Here is a 20125-nt window from a genome sequence, read left to right as displayed (position 1 = left end):
CAACCTTTATCTTGTTCTGGCATATTTCCCCTTCCTTTCCAGTCCTGATGAAAGGTCTTGGCCCAAAACGTCAACTGTTTATTCACTTCCATAGATGCAGCCTGACCTGCTGAGTTCTTCCAGCATTTTTGTGTGTGTTACCTTATATGGAGCTTATTTTTGAACACGGGTTAGTTATCGTATAAAGACAGACAATATAACGTCTTTGCCTGTTCCAAGGGTAACAATCCTAAGATGACAAAATGGCTGTGTTTTCTGTGTGCTTTTGAACACTGGTCCATCTGTAATTTGCTTTAATTTTCGATCAGGTTTACAGTTTTTAATTATGTAATTTTATCATGGGTGGCAGGGTGGAAATACATCTCTACCAAGAGACATGTAAGGCGTTCCTTCCCTCCGCTAGCCTGCAGGTCACCCTTGGGCAAGGTGTAGCACCTGCTTAGCCAACCCCACCCCCCCAATCAGGGTCACGTGAAGCCATGGGGTAAGAGGAAAGAAACCCAGAGAAATGTTGCCATTGTGTTCAGATGTTTATCAATGAGTGGATACCCCATGCTCTGGTAAAGAAATAAATGAGTGGGGAGAAAAAGGGAATGGTCAGATAAATGGTGTCCATTTAGAAGCAGCATTCTTTAGTGTTACCCAGGTAAAACAGCTGTAATGATCTATCCTTGATAAAATATCCACAGATAAACCAGCTGCTTCAGTACAGATTTTACACTCATACAGAACAGAAAGATTTAATCTCAATGCTTTGGGGTGGGACCAGATTTTCCTGGCCTAAAGAGACGGAATTTTAAATTTTTAAAGAAAGGCAAAGTTGAGAAAATATTGTCGTTGATGGCTCTGAATCCGAAAGTATGGTACACAGACAACAACGTGAGCAATTGTAATCAGCTAATTTCTCAGGTCAAAAGAAACAACTAAATAATGTTATTTAATCATTAAATAATGCTTCTTAATTGTTAAATAATGTTAACCTGATTGTTAATGTTTGCAATTAACCTGTGTAGGCAATGTGCCTTTATTTTGAGGACTTGTATTACATTGTGGTGAGAAAAGCACGGAGATTTCAGTTGATCCGAGTGTTTTCCCAGGCTGGGAAAGCCTAAGACTAAAGGGCATAGATTTAATTGGAGACACAGAACGCAACAAGCTGTTCCGGCCCTTCAAACGGCACCGCCAGTAACCCACCAACTTGTGCAACAATCTACAATGACCCTTTAACCTACTAACCGGAATGCTTTTGGACTGTGCGAGGAAACCGGAGCACCAGGAGGAAGCCTGAGGCAACAAGTTTTATACTGAGAACAAAGACCATCTGGTTCAAAAAACATAAACACACAGGAGATTCTGCAGATGCTGGAAACTTAACACAAAATACTGGAGGAACTCAGCAGGCCAGGCAGCATCTATGGAAATGAAATAAACAGTCGATGTTTCGGGCCAAGACTGCTCTTCAGGGCTATAAATCTGCCGATGACACAACTATTGTTGGCAGAATTTCAGATGGTGACAAGGAGCCGAAGAGGAGTGAGATAGATCAGCTGGTTGAGTGGTGTGGCAACAATCTGGCACTTTGTCAGTCAGACCAAGGAACTGATTGTGGACCACAGGAGGGTGAAGTAGAATCACCACCTCCCTACACCATACCTGGTTTGTGTGAAGTCAGCAGTGGGAAGGAACCAGCAAAGTCCAGTCCATCAAAATTTTAATTAAATTAATTAATTAATGCCCTACATCACAAAATTTACCACAATGACAGTAAAACCAATGATTGTGGACGTCAGGAAGGGGAAGTCAAGGGAACATACGTCAGTCCTAATCAAGGGGACTGTGGAAAGGGTGAGTAATTTCAAGTTCCTGAGTGTCAAAGTCTCTGAGGATCGTCCTGGCTTTTCAACCTTTCGGCTCATTTTTAAACAGAACTGAAGTTCCCCTTAACTTCCTCCAGTCAAAAGTGAAAAATATCAGTGTCATCAACCTGTGCACGTGCTGAATCCCCAGATCCCTGGCACTATGCCAACAAGTTTGTTCTAAACCCCTGTCACAGGATTATCCTTCAGATACACTGAAAAAGATCTGAGCTCAATTCAGACCAACTTTGTTCTATTTCAGATCCATGTTTAAAAACAGGCTAATTAAATGAATCTGGAAAGAAATCTCAGCACCTTTTGGCATGTCAGTCAATTATATTAAAAATACGCAGGTGCTTGATTTAATGATTTCTTAAAACTATATTAGAGGAACTAATCGTGTTTTCATGACTTTTGACAGAATCAGAAGGGATTCCAGCTGGAACAGAAAACTTAAAGACTAGCTTTAAAACATAAATGCACCATATCATCATACCAAAGAGATGCATTTTGTGCTTTAGCAATAACACGTACCTCAGAAAATTTGTCTGCCACCACATAGCGAACACGCCAGGATTCATCGTCCACTGCCTGCCGGAGGGTCGGCATCACCAACGTTGCCAGGTCTTCCTGGGGCAGCAGCTGGGCTATGCTCACACAAGCCTCAACTGCCAACAGCCTCACCGAATCCTGTGAAAAAGATGTTCAAACCGGGTTTGAGCTGGTTCTTCATTAAAAAACAAAATTAATTTCCTGAAGTTAACATTAGGAAGAACTAATCTCATCAAAAAAATCATAAAAATAAATACTGACAATATAACAATTGTTTCCCAGATGATATCCGTTCAGATCACCTAGAAAGTAGCAACAGGTTTCATTACTTTGCAATGTGTGCTGGAATCTTCCCAGGATACAAGTACTGGAATGGAAATTTGGAGTGTATCAACATGCAACCTTTGATGGAAGCATTCCTTGGATTAGTATATTAGCAAATGTCATGACAGTGCAAAAATTTATTGATAAATCAATTTTCTTTCTCCTGCTCTTGAAGCACCATTCTCTGCTGAGTGAATCTCCAAGCTAATCACCCAAGTGGTCACTTTTCACCGTAGGATGTAGGAGCTGAATTAGGCCATTTGGCACATCGAGTCTCCTCTGACATTTCATCATGGTTGATCCATTTCACCTTCAGCCCAATCTCCTGCCTTCTCCCCATATCTCTTCATCGAAACACGGAAATCTACAGCACTTTACAGGCTATCCAGCCCCAAAGTTGTGCCGACCAAGTAACCTACTCGAGAAACTGCCTAGAATTTCCCTACCGCATAGCCCTCTATTTTCCTAAGCTCCATGTACCTATCTAAGAGTCTCTTAAAAAACCCTGTATCCATCTCTACCACCTTTGTTGTCAGTGCATTCCACACACCCACCACTCTCTAGGTGAGAAACTTACCTCTGATGTCCCCCTTATACCTACTTTCAAGCACCTTAAAACTATGCCCCCTCATGTTAGCCATTTCAGCCCTGGGAAAAAGTCTCCGGCTATCCACACGATTAATACCTCTTATCATCTTACACGCTTCAACCAGGTCACTTCTCATGCCCTGACTAATCAAGAATCTATCAACCTCTCTGCCCTGAATATACCCAATGACTTCTCCTCTGTGACAATGAATTCCACAGATTCTCTGGATAAGGAAATCCTTCCTCATCTCCATTCTAAATGGACAAACCTCTGCTCTGAGATTGCTTCCTCTGGTCTTAGGCTGTCCCACCATAAAAAACATCCTCCCCATATCCACTCTAGAGGCCTTTTAGTATTTGACAGGTTACAATGAGATCCCTCCCCCTCATTCTTCTGAATTCAAATGACTACAGGAACAGAGCCATCGAATGCTCCTTGAACGACAAGCCTTTCAATCCTGGACCTTTCAATCACTTTCGTGACCCTCCGTTGAACCCACTCCTGTCTTGGCAAACCCTTTGTTAGATAAGGGGCCCAAAACTACCTTCAATATTCCAAGTGAAGCCTTATAAAATGTGAACATTACATCCTTGTTTTGATACGCTAGCCATCATTGGTGGGGTCTGAACCTGGAGCAAGTGTGAACATCTCCTTGGCTACAGATGTGAAGGTTTATTTCCAGGAGTCACTGGACAGTAACCAGAAGAGAAGCTTACTCAACACCAAGGAGCACACGTCCAACCGTTAACCAGAAGCTAGGTGAGGGTCAAAGTGTCCATCCCAGCACCCCTTCAGCGTACCATTTCTGTACGACTCTGGCTCCTTAGTACACGAGGATACTGCGGACTGCGTCAAGCCTTTTGCCCGGGATACTTGAGGTTGGAGGAATATGAAAGGACACACACTGATTAAACAGTTCGCTCTTCAGGCAAAAGCCTCAAGATAACCACCTTCTTGGAGGAGCATCTCCAGCTGGAGTACTGGAATGGTGTAATCATGCCAATAGATTGACAGGCACTGCTTCCATCTGCTGTGGACAAAGGAAGTTTATAAAGCAGGGGCTCCCAACCTGGGGCCCCTCGGTTGATGGTAGGGGGTTGATGGCGTAAAAGAGGGTTGTGAACCCCGGTTACAAAGGTGAACAGATGGTGCAGACTACGACAACAGAAACTTTGCAAGCAGGAAGTGGCATTAACAAGGCGTAGCATATTGAGTACATGGACGTATTAACCGGATGCAACTCAGTTCTTTGCCACGGACACACCATCCGTACTAATCTTTCCCACCTCCAGCTCATCCATACAGTAAAATGCAAGCGGTAATGTGGGGTGGGGCGGGGGGGGAATTGCTCCAGTGAGCGGAATGACAGACAGCCTGTTACCGGAACGAGCCAAGTGCTCTCCGTTATTTCACACACTGCCATGACGTGTGGGATACAGAGGCTCCTCAGTACAAGCAATTGATACACATGTGACATAAAGCCAAGGTGACAGCAGCAGCTTCAGCAAGATAAACCATGACAAGCCATGGGGAATAAGATCACCTTTCTTCACTATAATCCACGCTTCCTTCATCCACGTCACCTGCATTCCCACCCCACAAGCCTTTCCAGCGCATCAGTGTCTGTAGCCCCCACCATCCACAATAGACTCCTAGACTAATCTCAATCCCCCGCTATCTGCAAGAGGTCTCTGCCACTAATCACACCCCACTTTCCCCACCCCACCCTTCAGGGTTCCACGCCACTCATTCATCCTCGCCGCTCTCCCCGAAAGCAAGACAAGGTCTACACTCGCCCATTTGCCTCCGTTCAGGGCTGCAAACAGTTCTTGCAGGCGAAGCGGTGCTTTCCTCTCGGGGCTATTCGCTGTATCTGGAGCTCCTGCCGTGGCCTCCTCGACATCGGAGGACCAACACAGATGGGGTTGGGGGGGCGGCTTCTTCATCGAGCACCTTCTCTGGTTCCGCTGCGACAGCCGGGGTATCCCAATGGCCACCCACTTCAATTCGACTTCCCGCTGCCACCCCAGTATCTGCTCTACAACTACATACCTGCTCATCAGAAGCCAGGGAAGTGAAGAGGGGTATAATGTCACTTTTCAAAAACTCCAGCTCCACAACCTTTGCAAATTCACCCAACTTTGATGCTGCTGCCTGGCGGACCACTGGTGTGTCATCTGAGCACAAGCTGTGGAAAAGTCTGCAGAAAAAATAAAATTAAAGGTCTCATAGGAGTAGTCGCCCATTGATGCAGAATTTAACAATTCGCAAGCAGAAATACAAGCACTAAAAATTGACATTTTTGCAATTAATGTTTCTAAATCAGAAGCTACTAAAATATTTTGCTAAACCCATCATCATTATGTGCTGTGTCATATGCTATGGGTGGTCACGGTCTTTCCATGACCCTGATTGTTCTCCGTAAAGTTTTCTACAGAAGTGGTTTGTCATTTCCGCCTTCTGGGCAGTGTGTGTCTTTACAAGGTGGGTGACCCCCAGCCCATTATCAATGCACTTCAGAAACTGTCTACCTGGCGTCAGGTGTCGCATAACCGGGACTTGTGATCTGCACCGGCTGCTCATCCACCACCTGACCCCATGGCTTCACCTGACCCTGATCGGGGCGGGGGCGGTCGGGAGGGGTCGATGGTATCGAAGCAGGAGCTACACCTTGCCCAAGGGTGGCCTGCAGACCAGCAGAAGGAAGCCTTACACCTCCTTTGGTAGAGACGCATCTCCACCACACCACCCAAAAATCCAATATTTGTGGTATTCAGATTTTATCCTGAGAAATACTTCAAGATAGCAACAGAATATAGAAATTTACTGCACATTACAGACCCTTCAGCCCACAATGTTGTGCTGACCACGTAACCTACTCTAGAAGCTGCCTAGAATTTCCCCACCATGCAGCCCTCTCTTTTTCTGAAACAACTGACTGTATCTGAAAGTTTACACAAATGACACCACAAAAAATTTTAATTCAGGGAGTAAAGCGGCTGGAAGTGAACCCCAGATGTGGGACTCCTGCACTTGGAGCAGAACAGAGCCATTGGTTGTGGACTGCAGGGGCACACAGTTACCAAAGCAACCTTCTCGTCCGACAAAACTCAAACACCTCCGAACAAGTGAAATCCTCTGCGCGCCAGATTAATCAAAATGGCCCTGAAGCAGAGCAACAGGCTTGACAAGACACGGCTCTCAAAAAGAGCACGCCTTTGTAAATGACAAGGCCACTTCAACCCCACAGCCGAGAGTAAGCGATGAGCACCACTCGACTATGATGCACCTCGGCTTTTGCTCCTTCCTCACTAAAAACACACAAAAAACCTTCAGTTTATGTCATTAAAAACAAAAATGCCACACTTTCTGTGCTATTTTGGGGCTGATTATTCTCTAAACTAGAAACTTCTACCCACTCAGTTAAAACAAGGTCCCGTCCACCATGGTGGTAGCATGTTATCGCCAATAAAACCAAATTATACCGAAATTGGGTGGCAGGAAGGAAATACGTCCCTGCCAAAGGAGGTGTAAGGCACTCCTTCCCTCCACTAGCCTGCAGGTCACCCTAGGGCAAGGCGTAGCACCCGCTTAGCCTCCCCGATCAGGACTACGTGAAGCCGTGGGAGCAGGTGGTGGACGGTTGTATGAGCAGCAGGTGCAGATCTCAACTCCTGACACTGACACCAGGCAGGCAGTCTCTGAAGCGTATTGATAATGGGCTGGGGGTCACCCGTCTTGTAAAGACACACGCTGCCCAGAAAGAAGGCAATGGCAAACCACTTGTGTAGAAAACTTCGCCAAGAACAATCCTGTCCACGGAAAGACCCACGATCGCCCACACCATACGACACGGTACATAATGAGCGATACTACAGGATGTAGATTTTCTACAATAATACTGTAATATTCCTAGCCAACTTCAATCATGTTCATCTCCAGCATTCCAAGGGAGGAAAGTACTTACTGACGCAGCTCGGTCTTTGCACAGCTGGATACCCGAGGGTAGCAGACACTGAAAAGGCTGCATGCCGAAGTCCTGGACGTGAACCAGTCACCACAAGTCAGGCGCTTGACCAGTGGCACAAAGTGGACTTCTAGGTCTGCAGGAGAGTGCTCGTGGGAGATGGCTCGCAATGAATCGATGGCTTTATTTCGTACTACCGATTTTTCCACCGTTGCCAGGTTCTCCAAGGGAGGCTGATTAGTGGGAAAGAATTAAACTGAAACACATCTTCTTTTTACTCTACTTCTAAGAAACACAATATTTAGAAACAATCTTTAAGATAAATTCTTACATTGCTGAGAATTAGGAATTCTCATAAAGAAAATGAGACAGAGAAACATTTAAAGGCAGAAGAATATAGAGCCGTGCTGGAGGACAAAACACAAACTACCAAAAACTGTATAAATCAAAGGACATATTTTCTCAATCACAGAAATTCCCAAGGTTCCTAACCAGAAAACTCTGTACTAATATTAAATGGAAATTACACTGACACATTCCTAATTACCAGTAATTATTATTTCATCTTCAAATTAAGTACCAATAATTGTTCATCCTATGAGGTTTTAATATGCAAATAAACATGAAGCTGCCTGTCAGAATAATTTTGCCAAAGTTTGAGGGAAGTCCATGGTCATCCACTTTGTTAGAAGAAATAAAAGTGTAAACTACTTTCTAAATTGGGAGAAAATTCAAGAATCCGAGGTGCAAAGGGACTTGGGAGTCCTCGTGCAGCATTCACTAAAGGTTAACTTGCAGGCTGAGGAAGGCAAATGCAATGTTAGCAGTCATTTCGAGAGGACTAGAATATAAAAGCAGGGATGTAGTGTTAAGGTTTTATAATGTATTGGTGAGGCATCATTTAGAGTATTATGAGGAGATTTGGGCCCCTCATCTAAGAAAGGAGGTGCTGACAGTGTGCAGAGTTTCAAGGAGATTCACAAAAATAATACTGGGAATGAAAGGCTTGTCACGTGAGGAGCCTTTGATGGCTCTGGGCCTGTACTCGCTGGAGTTCAGAAGAATGAGAAGAGACCTCATTGAAACCTATCAAATGTTGGAAGGTCTGAATAGAGTGGATGTGGAGAGGATGTTTCCTATGGCAGGGGAGTCTAAGGCTAGAGGGCACAGCCCCAGAATAGAGGGATATGCTTTTAGAATGAAAATGATGAGGAATTTCTTTAGCCAGAGGGTGGTGAATATGTGGAATTCTGTGCCACAGGTGGCTGTGGCGGACAAGTCATTGGGTATATTTAAGGCAGAGATTGATAGGTTCTTGATAGGTTCATGGCATCAAAGGTTACTGGAAGAAGACTGGGGAGTGGGGCAAAGGAGGCGAAAAAAGGATCAGCCATGATTGAAAGACAAATTGATAAGACTCTTGATTAATCGCAGCATGGAAGGATACAGGGAGAAGGCAGGAGATTGGGGCTGAGAGGGGAAAATGGATCGATGGGCCAAATAGCCTAACTCTGCACCTATATCTTATATAACTATTCAAACAACAACTGTGCCCACGTTTCAGTTTAGAATTGCAGGCATCACAGGGGCTCCGAGAAAACGTTTCTGAATTGCTATTTTCTATAATACAAAGCCACGCCATCTCAGCGTTCTTCAAGAAACACTGCTAAAAGTTTGTGATATTTTATATACAGCCCCCACCCACACATGAGCAAATTGGATTCCTTACGTAAATGCTTTAAGAATTCTCTGCCTGTACTCGCAGGTAATTTTACACAAAAAGAAAACATTTTTGAAAGGAGTATCAATACAAAAGAACGTACACACTCTATACGCAACATACTGACGCTGGAGTGTCTAATTTGAAACCACTGCAATCAATAAAGTAAAACATGGAATAGTAAAGTACAGAAACAGGCCATTCGGCCCACAATGTTGTTCTGAACCAGCTAAAAAGAAAATCAAAAACCACCAAGAACTAATCCCTCCTACCTACACAATGTCCATCTCCCTCCATCTTTTTCATACCCATGCGCCTATCCAAAAGTCTCTGAAAAGTCTCTACCATCATACCAGTCAATGTATTCCAGGCATCCACCACTCTGATGGTAAAAAAAACTTACCCCTCACATCCCCCTTGAACCTACCTACCCACTCTCACCTTTAATGCATACCTCTGGTATTAGACATTTAAATCCTGGGAAACAGATACTCCTCTTTACTTAATCTATGCACATGCTCCTCATAATCTTACAAACCTCTAGCAGATCTCCCCTCGGCCTCCAGCGCTTCAGAGAAAACAACATAAGTTTATCCAGCTCTCATGATCACACGTCCTCTAAACCAGGCAACATTCTGGCGAACCTCTTCCGCATCGACCCCAAAGCCCCAACATCTTTCCTATAGTGGGACAATCAGAACTGCATGCAATACTCCAGACGTGGCCCACCCAGAGTCTGATAAAGTTGCAGCACTTCCTCTAAAGCAGGCAGCATCCTGGTTAAACCTCATTGATCGAGCTACTTTGGTGGTTTCATAAATTGATTTCATTGTTTTAATTCTGAATTGTCCTATGATGAACTGATCACTGAAAATCATTTCAATTTGATCTATGCCCTGTAATAGCCTGAGGCCCTCGTTATTTAATTTCAGAATCTTGTTCCCCATTACGGGTATTTAAAAACAATACAAGTACGTTATTTTAAATAAATATTTAATGCATAGGACCATTGCATCTGGGCATTAAAATCTGTGTTTTGTTTCCCCCAGTTGGGCTCATGTTGAACGTATATTTGGTCAATACAGAGCAGAGGTTTCAGTGTTCGGGGGACGGTATCAGTCCGTGTATGTTTTCCAACAGGCTGCGTGGGTGAACCTGGATCAGGGGTAGAGTAACTACACTTCACTGTAGCAATTCTCAATGATACACCCCTCCAATATTTCAACCAGGTCCTGAAGAAGGGTCTCGGCCAGAAACATCGACCGCTTACTCTTTTCCACAGACGCTGCCTGAGCTGCTGAGTTCCTCCAGCGTTTTGTGAGAGTTGATTTGGATTTCCAGCATCTGCAGACTTTCTCGTGCCTACAAATATGTTGGGGTGGCACAAAGCCTCATCTGCCTCAAAGATTTTATTGCAAACAATAAAAGCAGAGAGGGTTCTGTATGTGTCCGTTTACCCCTCATTCATGCAACCCATCATAACAAAGAAAGATTACAGGGCCATTGCCGGGTTTGGAGGACCTGAGTTATATGGAAAGATTGAATATGTTAGGACTTCTTTTTATCTTGGAACATAGAAGATTGCAAAGAGATATGACAGAAGGAGACAAGATTACGAGGGGTTTAGATAGGGTAAATGCAAGCAGTCATTGTCCACTGAGGTTGGATGAGACTGCAGCTAGAGGTCATGGGTTAAGGGTGAAAGGTGAAATGTTTAAGGGGAACATGTGCTGAACTTTTCTATGACTCATTATAAAGTCACTTACTTTATCATTGCCTGTGGAACCCTGCTGCTTTGAGAATCATCTTCTGGAAATTAACCTTTATTAAGACAGTAATACCACTTCAATGGCATTAACCGCGTGTCCGTCTTGTGCAGTGCTTTGTAAATGTACGACCGCTCTTACCAGCAAACAGTGAACATACTCCGGTCCGCCAACGAGCACCGTGAAGCTCCCTAGTTGCTCCGCTAATGCCAGCAGTGCCTCGTCTTCATCGAAAATGGTGTCTGCATCTAGACGAGAAATCAGTGGCAAGGTGACTCTGAGAGGCGATTGTTCAAACCGAAGCAGCCCAACCACACGCAGCTTTGTACCTACCAGTCAGAAGTGGGAGCAGCTCATTCCGGGTATGCTCTACCCCCAAGGCCAAGGCAATTGTGGACAGTTGCTTTATGTTGTTCAACCGTGACTGGGGAAAGGAAAGAAATGAAATTGATCAATGCCATCCAACCCTGAACAGAATTCTGGAAAAAAAAAGATATTACTGGCCACTCCACTGGGCACCGCACAACATTATTCTCGTCAGCACAAGTCCCGAGCCCAGTCATTAAATGGTTTCTCTTTCTACAGATGCCGAGCCTCTGCTTTGGTCATCCATTTCCATGAATACAGGACCATAATTCACTGAAAGTGGTGCCATGGGTAGATATGGTCATGAAGAAAGCTTCTGGCACCTTGGGCTTCATAAATCAAGGTAAGTTTGGATGTTATGTTGAAATTCTATAAGACAGTAGTAAGACCTAATTTGGAGTGTCATATGCACTTTCAGCTGCCTACCCACAGGAAAGATGTCAGTAAAGTTGAAAGAGTACAGAGAAGGTTTAGAAGGATGGTGCCAGGACTGGAGGACCTAAGTTATGAGGGAAGATTGAATAGGTTAGGCCCTTATTGCTTGGAACATAGAAGATTGAGAGGAGATTTGACAGAGGTATGAAGGATCTAGGGTAAATGCAAGCAGATTTTTGCCACTTAGGTTGGGTGGGACTACAACCAGAGGCCATGGTTTAAGAGTGAAAGGTGAGAGGTTTAAGGGGAACATGAGGGGGGAATTTCTTCACTCAGAAGGTAGTGAGAGTGTGGAATGAGCTACATACTTTTCAAAAACTTGTGAACGTCAGAAGCAATATAGCAATGCAAAGGGCCTTAAGAATAAGTTGAGGGTGATATGAAGGATCTTCCAGCAATGGAACAGAAACAAAAAGAATAAAGCTAGATCAAGTCCTTTGAATAACCATATACTTAATTTCCTCAACAGTTTTCCAAATTAAACAATGAATATTGTGGATAGCAAATTGATTTTGGAGTAGTATATACAGACAACTTTCTTATTGCCCTAATCAAAGACTGGCAGGACAGTCAAGGTAAGAAGGTATAACAATAATCTTACCTCTAGTTTTTTACTGAGTCTGGCCTCCTGTGCCTTCAATCTCTCCTCCTGATACTTTTCATGCACTTCCTTCAATTTGTCTACACTAGATCTCTTGGCAGATGCTGTCCCTGTTAGGGATGCAATCAAATCAAAGTTATAATAGGTAGTAGCTTCCAATTCAACCAATTCTTTATCATTCAAAATATACACCTCAGCAGGGAGAAATCAACTAACAATTTTACTTAGTTTCTATTCATTTATCGCTACCTGAAGCTTAAGTTTCCAATTAAAATCTATCTGATTCAACGCAGTAATAGCTGCCAGAATTAATTGGAAACTCTCACATACCATTTTGTTTTGTTTATCACACATGTACTGACAGCCCCAGTCTTAGAACACATACCAACTAACACATGTAGGGTTCTTGGTAATGTTAACTGCTAAGGCTAATGAAATGGCGTCTCTGTAATGCTAACTGCTGATGTAATAGTTTCTCTGTAGCTGCGATATTTGGGTTTTAACTACAGATAACAGGGAACTAACCAAATGAGAGACACATTATTCTATCTTGTTTGTCTGGGAACCGAGCTTTTGTGGTTTTTCGGTCGAGGCGAGTGAGGAGGTAGAACGAGTGCGGGGAGTGCTCGGTGATCACCGGACGGAGTCTACGGGAATTCGAGGGTCCAGCGGTTGGCAACGTTTCGGCGGAGGTCATTGAGGAGGAACACCGGAGGCGTGAGCTCCAAAGATTTTTGTGCACAAACTGTTAACTTTAACAAGAGTGGCGTCTTTGTCTTTTATATTTGGTTTCTCTACTAACCACACAACAAAATAAGGGTTATAAAGGCCATGTGTCAGTTTGCCATCACCGTGAAGGCCGACGAAAAGGAAAGGGCGGATTGAGCAGTGGATCATTTGGGGGCTTCTGATGATGCCCTACCTCCAGTTTACTGTAACCTGACTGCTCTGAAGAGCAAGCAGCTGCCGGAATTGAGTTCTGGAGGAGTGGCAGCTGCTCAGTGAGGTGATCCGGGCACTGGCACTATCTGGTATGTATTTGGAAAGGGGGATATGGCGCAGGCGGAGAAGACAAAACCAGCTTCAGTACCTCCATTACTGAGAGAATAGCCTCGTTTGAAGTTAAAGAACCAAATTTTATACCGGTCATGTCAGCCCCGGACCGACCTCGGCGTTGCCAGCTGGTTCTGCCTGAGAAGTATCGGAGCATTGCGTTGAGTTCACTTCATGATGATTCTGGACATTTGGGGGTGGACAAGACCTATGGTTTTTCTGGCCCTGAATGAAGTTGGAGGTTGAAGAGGACTGCAAGTCGTGCATTCGCTGCATACGCTGGAAGACACTGCCTGTGCAGGCAGCTCCTCTGTCATACCTGCAGAGTGCAGGGCTCCTGGACCTGGTGTGTATGGATTTCCTGTCTATAGAACCCGATGCCAGCAACACGGCCAATGTCTTAGTCATCACGGACCACTACACTGGATATGCTCAGGCTTTTCCTATCAAGGACCAGAAGGCGACTACGGTGGCAAAAGTGTTATGGGAGAAGTATTTCATGCATTATGGCCTTCCCCAGGCGGATACATAGCGACCAGGGATGGGACTTCGAGAGTAGACTCATCTACGAGTTACTGGGCATGCTGGGAGTTGAGAAATTGAGGACCATGCCCTATCACCTGCAGGGCAATCCCCAGCCTGAGAGGTTTAAGCTTGGGACCCTGGAGATCAGCAAGGAGAGCAGGTGGAGTTAACATATCGGGCATCTGGTTCACTGTACCCGAAATGAAGCTACTGCGTGCACGCCATATGCAGGAAGCCAAGGCGTTACTAGTGAAGGCTTGAAACATGGATTGTCCCATATAACTGCTGAAAAGGCATGTTTAATTGGGGCCCATGCAACTGTCCGAGGCTTCACCTTTAGTTTGGAGAAAGTGGGAGAAACCTAAGTCAAACTTGAGAGTAAGAACTAGTTCTACCAGGTGAGGAAAGATGGTGATGAAGGGGAACTGATGAGGTCTGTTGTCTAGAAAGAAGCAGAACATTAAGGACTTCCTGGAAGGGGATGAAAATGTATAAACACTAAACCCATAGTGAAAATAAAGTGATCTGGACCAAGTAACTGAAAGTGATTGAAGTGATGGAGAGATTGCAGACCAGATAATGTTCTAAGTGTCGGTTGCCAGAAAAACATTGGCAAGAACTGGAGGAAGAACACTTCCTACTTCTTTTTAAAATTAGGACTACATTATCTGTTACATTGATAAAACCAGACAGGTTTCCGGTTACCATTGCATCTCTATTGGTAGAGTAATCCTTCAATACCGAACCATATGAATAGCCTGGATTGTGGGAGCCCAGGTCGGTCTTACAAGAGATAATGTTAAGCCTGGAAAATTGTAGCTATGGAGGAAAGATTGGATAAGCTTGGGTTGTTTTCTAGTCTTGAGATGTATAAAATTGGGAGGATCAAATGGCAGAAATGAGAAGGGCTTATTTCCTGAACAGGGGGATTAAAAAAAAACTGAGGTCCATCGTAACTGCTAGTAGTATTAAAAGTATTTTCACTCAGAGGATGGTAGAGGGATCTGAAATACTTCCAAGGCATAAATTCCCCTCATATTTAAAAAGTAAATGAATATCTGAAGCGCTGTGATCAACTGGGCTACAGAGCCTGAGGTAGGACGTGGAATTAGAATGGGTAGCTCTTTTCTTGACCATCACAGATGCAATTCCCAACATATTTATTTTTATGGTTCTATGAGCTTGGCTTAGGAAATAGGCAGGTAGGTTTTATTTTTAGAAACACAATTTAGTTGTTCAACTAATTTTTAAAAGTGTTCATACTTGTAAACTTTCAACTTAAAAAACTTTCTTTTATCAAGTGTTTTTGGAATGTGTCATCTCAGGTGTTTACAGAGAGAACATTTTGAGATGCAGACGTACCCTTTTTAACAAAGCAACTGAATGACACATTAGATCCTTCACCCTCAGGAAGCGATTTCCAGCTCTTTTCAGATTCAGCCCTGAAAACAAAAAGTAGAAAACTAATTTTGAGCTTGAGAGCTTGGCAGATAAATATCATATTGTCTTTGGAATTTTGCAGTGACGAAGGATCGCAGATCGACATTGCAGACTGCTTTTCTTTTCACAAATTCTGCCTGATTCCGTGCGTGTTACAGCAAGCTACTCACAACATTTCTGAGCCAAATCCCACAGACTCAGGAGCACAGCAAATATCATAGATTATCATTAAACTGCAGAATAGAATGAATTATGTCACTGGATGGAACAATCAGCTCTTGAAAGAAAACCTGCTAGAAATTTAGTAAACTTTTTGAAAACAGAAATCAAAATATCACAGATGCTGGAAATGTAAAGAGAATGACAAAATATTCAGCAGGTGAAGCAGTGTCTAAAAAGAGAGAAACAAAATTACTGAAATAATATTTCAAAAGTCACTGTCATTGTTTCATGCTCCACCTCCTCAGTAGAAAATACTGTACTACTCTTTAAAGAAGTCTGCTAAATAAATGAACAACAGTCACGTGCAACCTAATTTAAAAATAAGTACTTTCAATAGGGGAGAAGGCATCCCATTATGTTTAACTTATAAAACAGTGATACTACCAATATTCTGAGAAGTCCTTTTCCAACTAAGGCTGTATTGCCCAGTGACATTACCTTTGTAGAGAAAGTGGTTCAGCCTTGGGCTTCTCAGCAGCAATGGAGGAAGGGGTTTTGATTTGTGGTTTGGTGGAACTGGACACTTTGCTTAGTTTTGCTGGAGTCCTTTTAATCGATCCATCACAGGACTGGTAATACAAGAGAAAGAAAACGGTGAAATGTTCAAAGGTTCATTTTATTGTCAAAGTATGCACGTACAACTCTGATACTTGTCTTCTCCAGATAGCCCTGAAATACAGAAAGACCATGAGAGTTGATGAAAGAAAAGACACCAACTCTCCCCACCATCAGTACGACAAAGAAAAGAAACAATAACAATCCCCGACCCCCTCGCCTGCAAAACAGACCAGTGACAGTAACATCGAAACCCCAACCCCACCTTACACACAAAATATTTACAGCTCACCCACCCACCAACCAGCCACAATTAACAAAACACCAAAACCTGAAGGAAACCAATATGAAGTACAGTCCAAAATTCACATATGTCTCAGGATATTGGAAACAGCTTTCCATCGGCATACGAAGACAGTGGCTGCAAACTCAACAAATCAGCAAAAGCATTTTCAACTTAATCAATCCAATTTTAGTTGGTAAATTAATCAAGGCTGACAACTGAAAATATTCAGAGGATGGCAAATCAATTTGGCTAAATGCTGTAAAAAATAAATTGTAAAGACTGCAACAATCCAGATTTCCCCAAACTTTCAGAAAGCATTGCCTCCTGCTGCTTTAACATAGCAGATACAAAGCAGGAGAATAGCAGCAACTGGGGAAAGACAACCGAACGCACTATTGAATGCTGCATACTTTTCAAAGACTTTTGAAAGTCAGAAGCAATATAGCAATGCAAAGGGCCTTAAGAATGAGTTGAGGGTGATATAAAGGATTTTCCAGCAATGGAACAGAAACAAAAAGAATAAAGGTAGATCAAGTCCTTTGAATAATCATGCACTTAATTTCCTCAAACACCAGGAAATCTGCAGATGCTAGGATTTCAAGCAACACACATAAACATTCACCAGCAACTTTGATGTGTGTTACTGAATTTCCTCAACAATTTTCCAAATTAAAAAATGAATATTGTGGATAGCAAATTGATTTTGGGGTAGTATATACATACAACGTTCTTATTGCCCTAATCAAAGACTGGCAGGGCAGTCAAGGTGAGTACGACGACAATCTTACCCTTAGTTCGTTAATGAGACTGACCTCCTGTGCCTTCAATCTCTCCTTCCGAAGCTTCTGCCCTTTCTTCAATTTGTTTACAATAGGTTTATGTTTCCTCAGATCATCTTTAGGTGCATGAATCCTGCCCTTGATATCACTCTGCTCAGATGCTTTCTCTGTTCAGGATGCAATCAAATCAAAGTTATAATAGGTAATAGCTTCCAATTCAACCAATTATTTATCATTCAAAATACATACCTCAGCGGGGTGAAATCAACTAACAATTTTACTCAGTTTCTATTCATTTATTGCTACTTGAAGCTTAAATTTCGAATTAAAATCCACCTGATTCAATGCATTAATAGCTGCCAGAATTAAATGGAAACTCTCACATACGATTTTGTTTTGTTTATCACACGTCCTGAGATCCCCAGTGGCAGGAAATGCATTTTGATTTTGACACTGTCCTCCTGGTACCATTCTCCCGTAAATATAATCAAAAGCTGTCACTGTACAGTGCAATCAGATCCATAACTCACTAAATGCACTCTTAAAGCTCAGAATACTACGAACACACAGCTGAGCAAGGCAATAGACTCTTAAATGTCTTCTTAATTGGCCCAGTAAGCCGACAGATGAAGGGCAAACAGGGAAGGAAAGAAATACTGATATCCCCCAAAATACCAATTACGCACATAAAGCCCCAACCTCGTCGGACACCGACCGGCCAGAGTCACGGCCTCGTTGGAGACGTGGCTCACACTCTCAACAGCAAATACAGTTGTGGACTCATTGAGATCATAAGCAGGGAAACATCAGGAAACAATTTAAATATAAAATCAGATTTTTTAAAAAATCGAAGCTAATGGTGAGCATTGCATCAATAGGCAGAGAAACACTTGCTGCAAAATAGATTACATGCAACATTTCACTAACCAAAGCTAGAACTCACTGACCACTGCTTTTAAACCTTTTCCTTTGTGTGGTACAAATCTTGCCAGTGTAGTTTTCATGTTGATTTCCAGAGTTCAATTTGATTCGGGCTATTTAATCCCACACCCTGTCAAATACAGCCTCATTAAAGGCAGTCACTCAAATCACCTGTAAATACTGCACTAACTCTGACCCTGGAAAGTCAAAATGGGCATGGGGGAACAGATTACTGAAGAGCAAATGTCCCTTAAGAGCACAGTTGGTGACACCTCCCATTACTTTTATGATTGGACAGTAATTAGCCAGATCGGATATACTCTGTTTTTGGTGGATAGAACGTAACTAGGGACATGTAGTTGCCACTGACAGACCTGTACTGGATATGCTTGGCTTGCTAGGCATTTAGTTCTGAAGTGCAACTTTAAGCACGACACATCAGAGGTTACCCATTTTCATTATTATTGCTGTTCCTGCTACTCGCTCATTCTTTGATTTGGCTGAAAACTACCATTATAACAGTGAGGACTTTGGGAGGAAGCACAGATGCATCATTCACTCAGTTCTTCGAGTTGAATATAGTTTCACAAAGTTCATTCCAGGCTCTGGTTTAATTGAAGGTGGGGATCTTCACTGGAGAAGTGTCCTCATGTTAGCTAAACTATCACCATCACGACTGTGTGAACCAGGGTGGCAGAACTTTGATCAGATCCATTGGTTGGGGAACTGCTGAACTCTTCATTGAAGATGAGAAAATCTGCAGATATAGGAAATCCAAAGTAATACCCAGAAAATGCTGAAGGAACTCAGCAGGCTAGGCAACAGCTACGGAAGAGAGTTAACAGTCGTGGAACAGTCCATGTTTCGAACCTAAACGGGCATCACTCCACAACTCTTCCTACGCTACAAAGATAACTGCATTGGTCCTGCTTCCAGCACCCATGCTGAGCTCATCAATTTCCTCAACTTTCTCCAATTTCCACACTGCCCTCAACTGGCCCACTTCTGACACCTCTCACCCCTTTCTCGATCCCCGTCTCCATCTTTGGAGACAGTTTATCTGCTGATACTCTTTACAAACCCACTGACTCTCACAGCTCTCTGGACAAGACATCTTCCCACCCTATCACTTGCAAAAATGCCATTCCCTGGCCTCAGTTCCTCCATTTCCACTGCATCTGCTCCCAGAATGAAGCTTTTCATTCCAGAACAACTGAGATATCCTCCTTCTTCAAAGAAAAGGGCTTCCTTTCCTCCACTATCAACGTAGCCCTCAACCACATTGCACAAATCACCCTGAACCCTTCCACCTGCCGCCACACGAAGGATAGGGTTCCTCTTGTCCTCACCTATCACCACACAAGCCTCTGCATCCCGCACGTAACTCTCTGCAACTTCTGCTATCTCCAAAGGGAGCCCACCACCAAGCACATCTTTCCGTAGGAATCACTCCTTACACGACTCCCTTGTCCACTCATCCCTCCCCACTGATTTCCCTCCTGGCACTTATCCTTGCAAGCAGAACAAGGGCCACACCTGCCCCTACACCTCCTTCCTCACTACCATTCAGGGCTTCAAACAGCCCTTCCACGCCAGGCGACACTTCACCCGTGAGTCTGTTGGGATCACCTATAGTATCTAGTGTTGCCTCCTATATATTGATCAGACCAGACTGGGAGACATTTGTCAAGCAGCTTCGCTCCATCTGCCACAAAAAGCGGGATTTTCCGGTGGCCAGCCATTCCAACTCTACTTTCCATTCCATTATGTCAGTCCATGGTCTCCTGTCACTGTGAGGCCACCCTCAGGTTGGAGCGGCAAAGAGCTTATTTTTTGTTTGGGTGATCTCCAACCTGATGGCACAAACGTCAATTTCTCAAACTTCCAGTAACTGCCTCCTCCTCCTCTCCATTCGTTTCCCTCTCTCACCTCATCTCCTTACCTGCCCATCACCTCCCACTGGGGCTCCTCCTCCTTCCCTTCTTCAATGGTCCTCTGTCCTCTCCTATCAAATACCCCCTACTCTAACCCTTTACCCCTTTCACCAATCAACTTCCCAGCTCTTTACTTTAACCGCTCCATCTCTCCCAGTATCACCTATCACCTGCCAACTTGTATCTCTTCCTTCCTTTCCCCCACCTTCTTTTTCTGACTCCTTCTTCCTTCCG

General features: G+C 43.6%; 1 protein-coding gene across 1 annotated transcript in view; it reads right to left on the bottom strand.

Annotated features, from left to right (window-relative positions):
• The window catches only part of LOC140203628 (serine/threonine-protein phosphatase 2A 65 kDa regulatory subunit A beta isoform-like), an 83838-nt gene that overhangs the window by 34610 nt on the left and 29103 nt on the right, over positions 1–20125 (bottom strand). The window contains exons 2-7 of the mRNA XM_072269676.1: positions 15117–15196; positions 11108–11198; positions 10916–11016; positions 7289–7521; positions 5374–5521; positions 2391–2546 (exon numbers count right to left, since the gene is read on the bottom strand). Of these exons, the coding sequence (XP_072125777.1) occupies positions 2391–2546; positions 5374–5521; positions 7289–7521; positions 10916–11016; positions 11108–11198; positions 15117–15196 (809 nt within the window). The remainder of the gene's footprint in view (positions 1–2390; positions 2547–5373; positions 5522–7288; positions 7522–10915; positions 11017–11107; positions 11199–15116; positions 15197–20125) is intronic.

The sequence above is a fragment of the Mobula birostris genome, chromosome 10, assembly GCF_030028105.1.
Source record: "Mobula birostris isolate sMobBir1 chromosome 10, sMobBir1.hap1, whole genome shotgun sequence".
NCBI classification, from domain to species: Eukaryota; Metazoa; Chordata; class Chondrichthyes; order Myliobatiformes; family Myliobatidae; genus Mobula; species Mobula birostris.
This window is presented reverse-complemented; position numbering and strand designations above follow the sequence as displayed.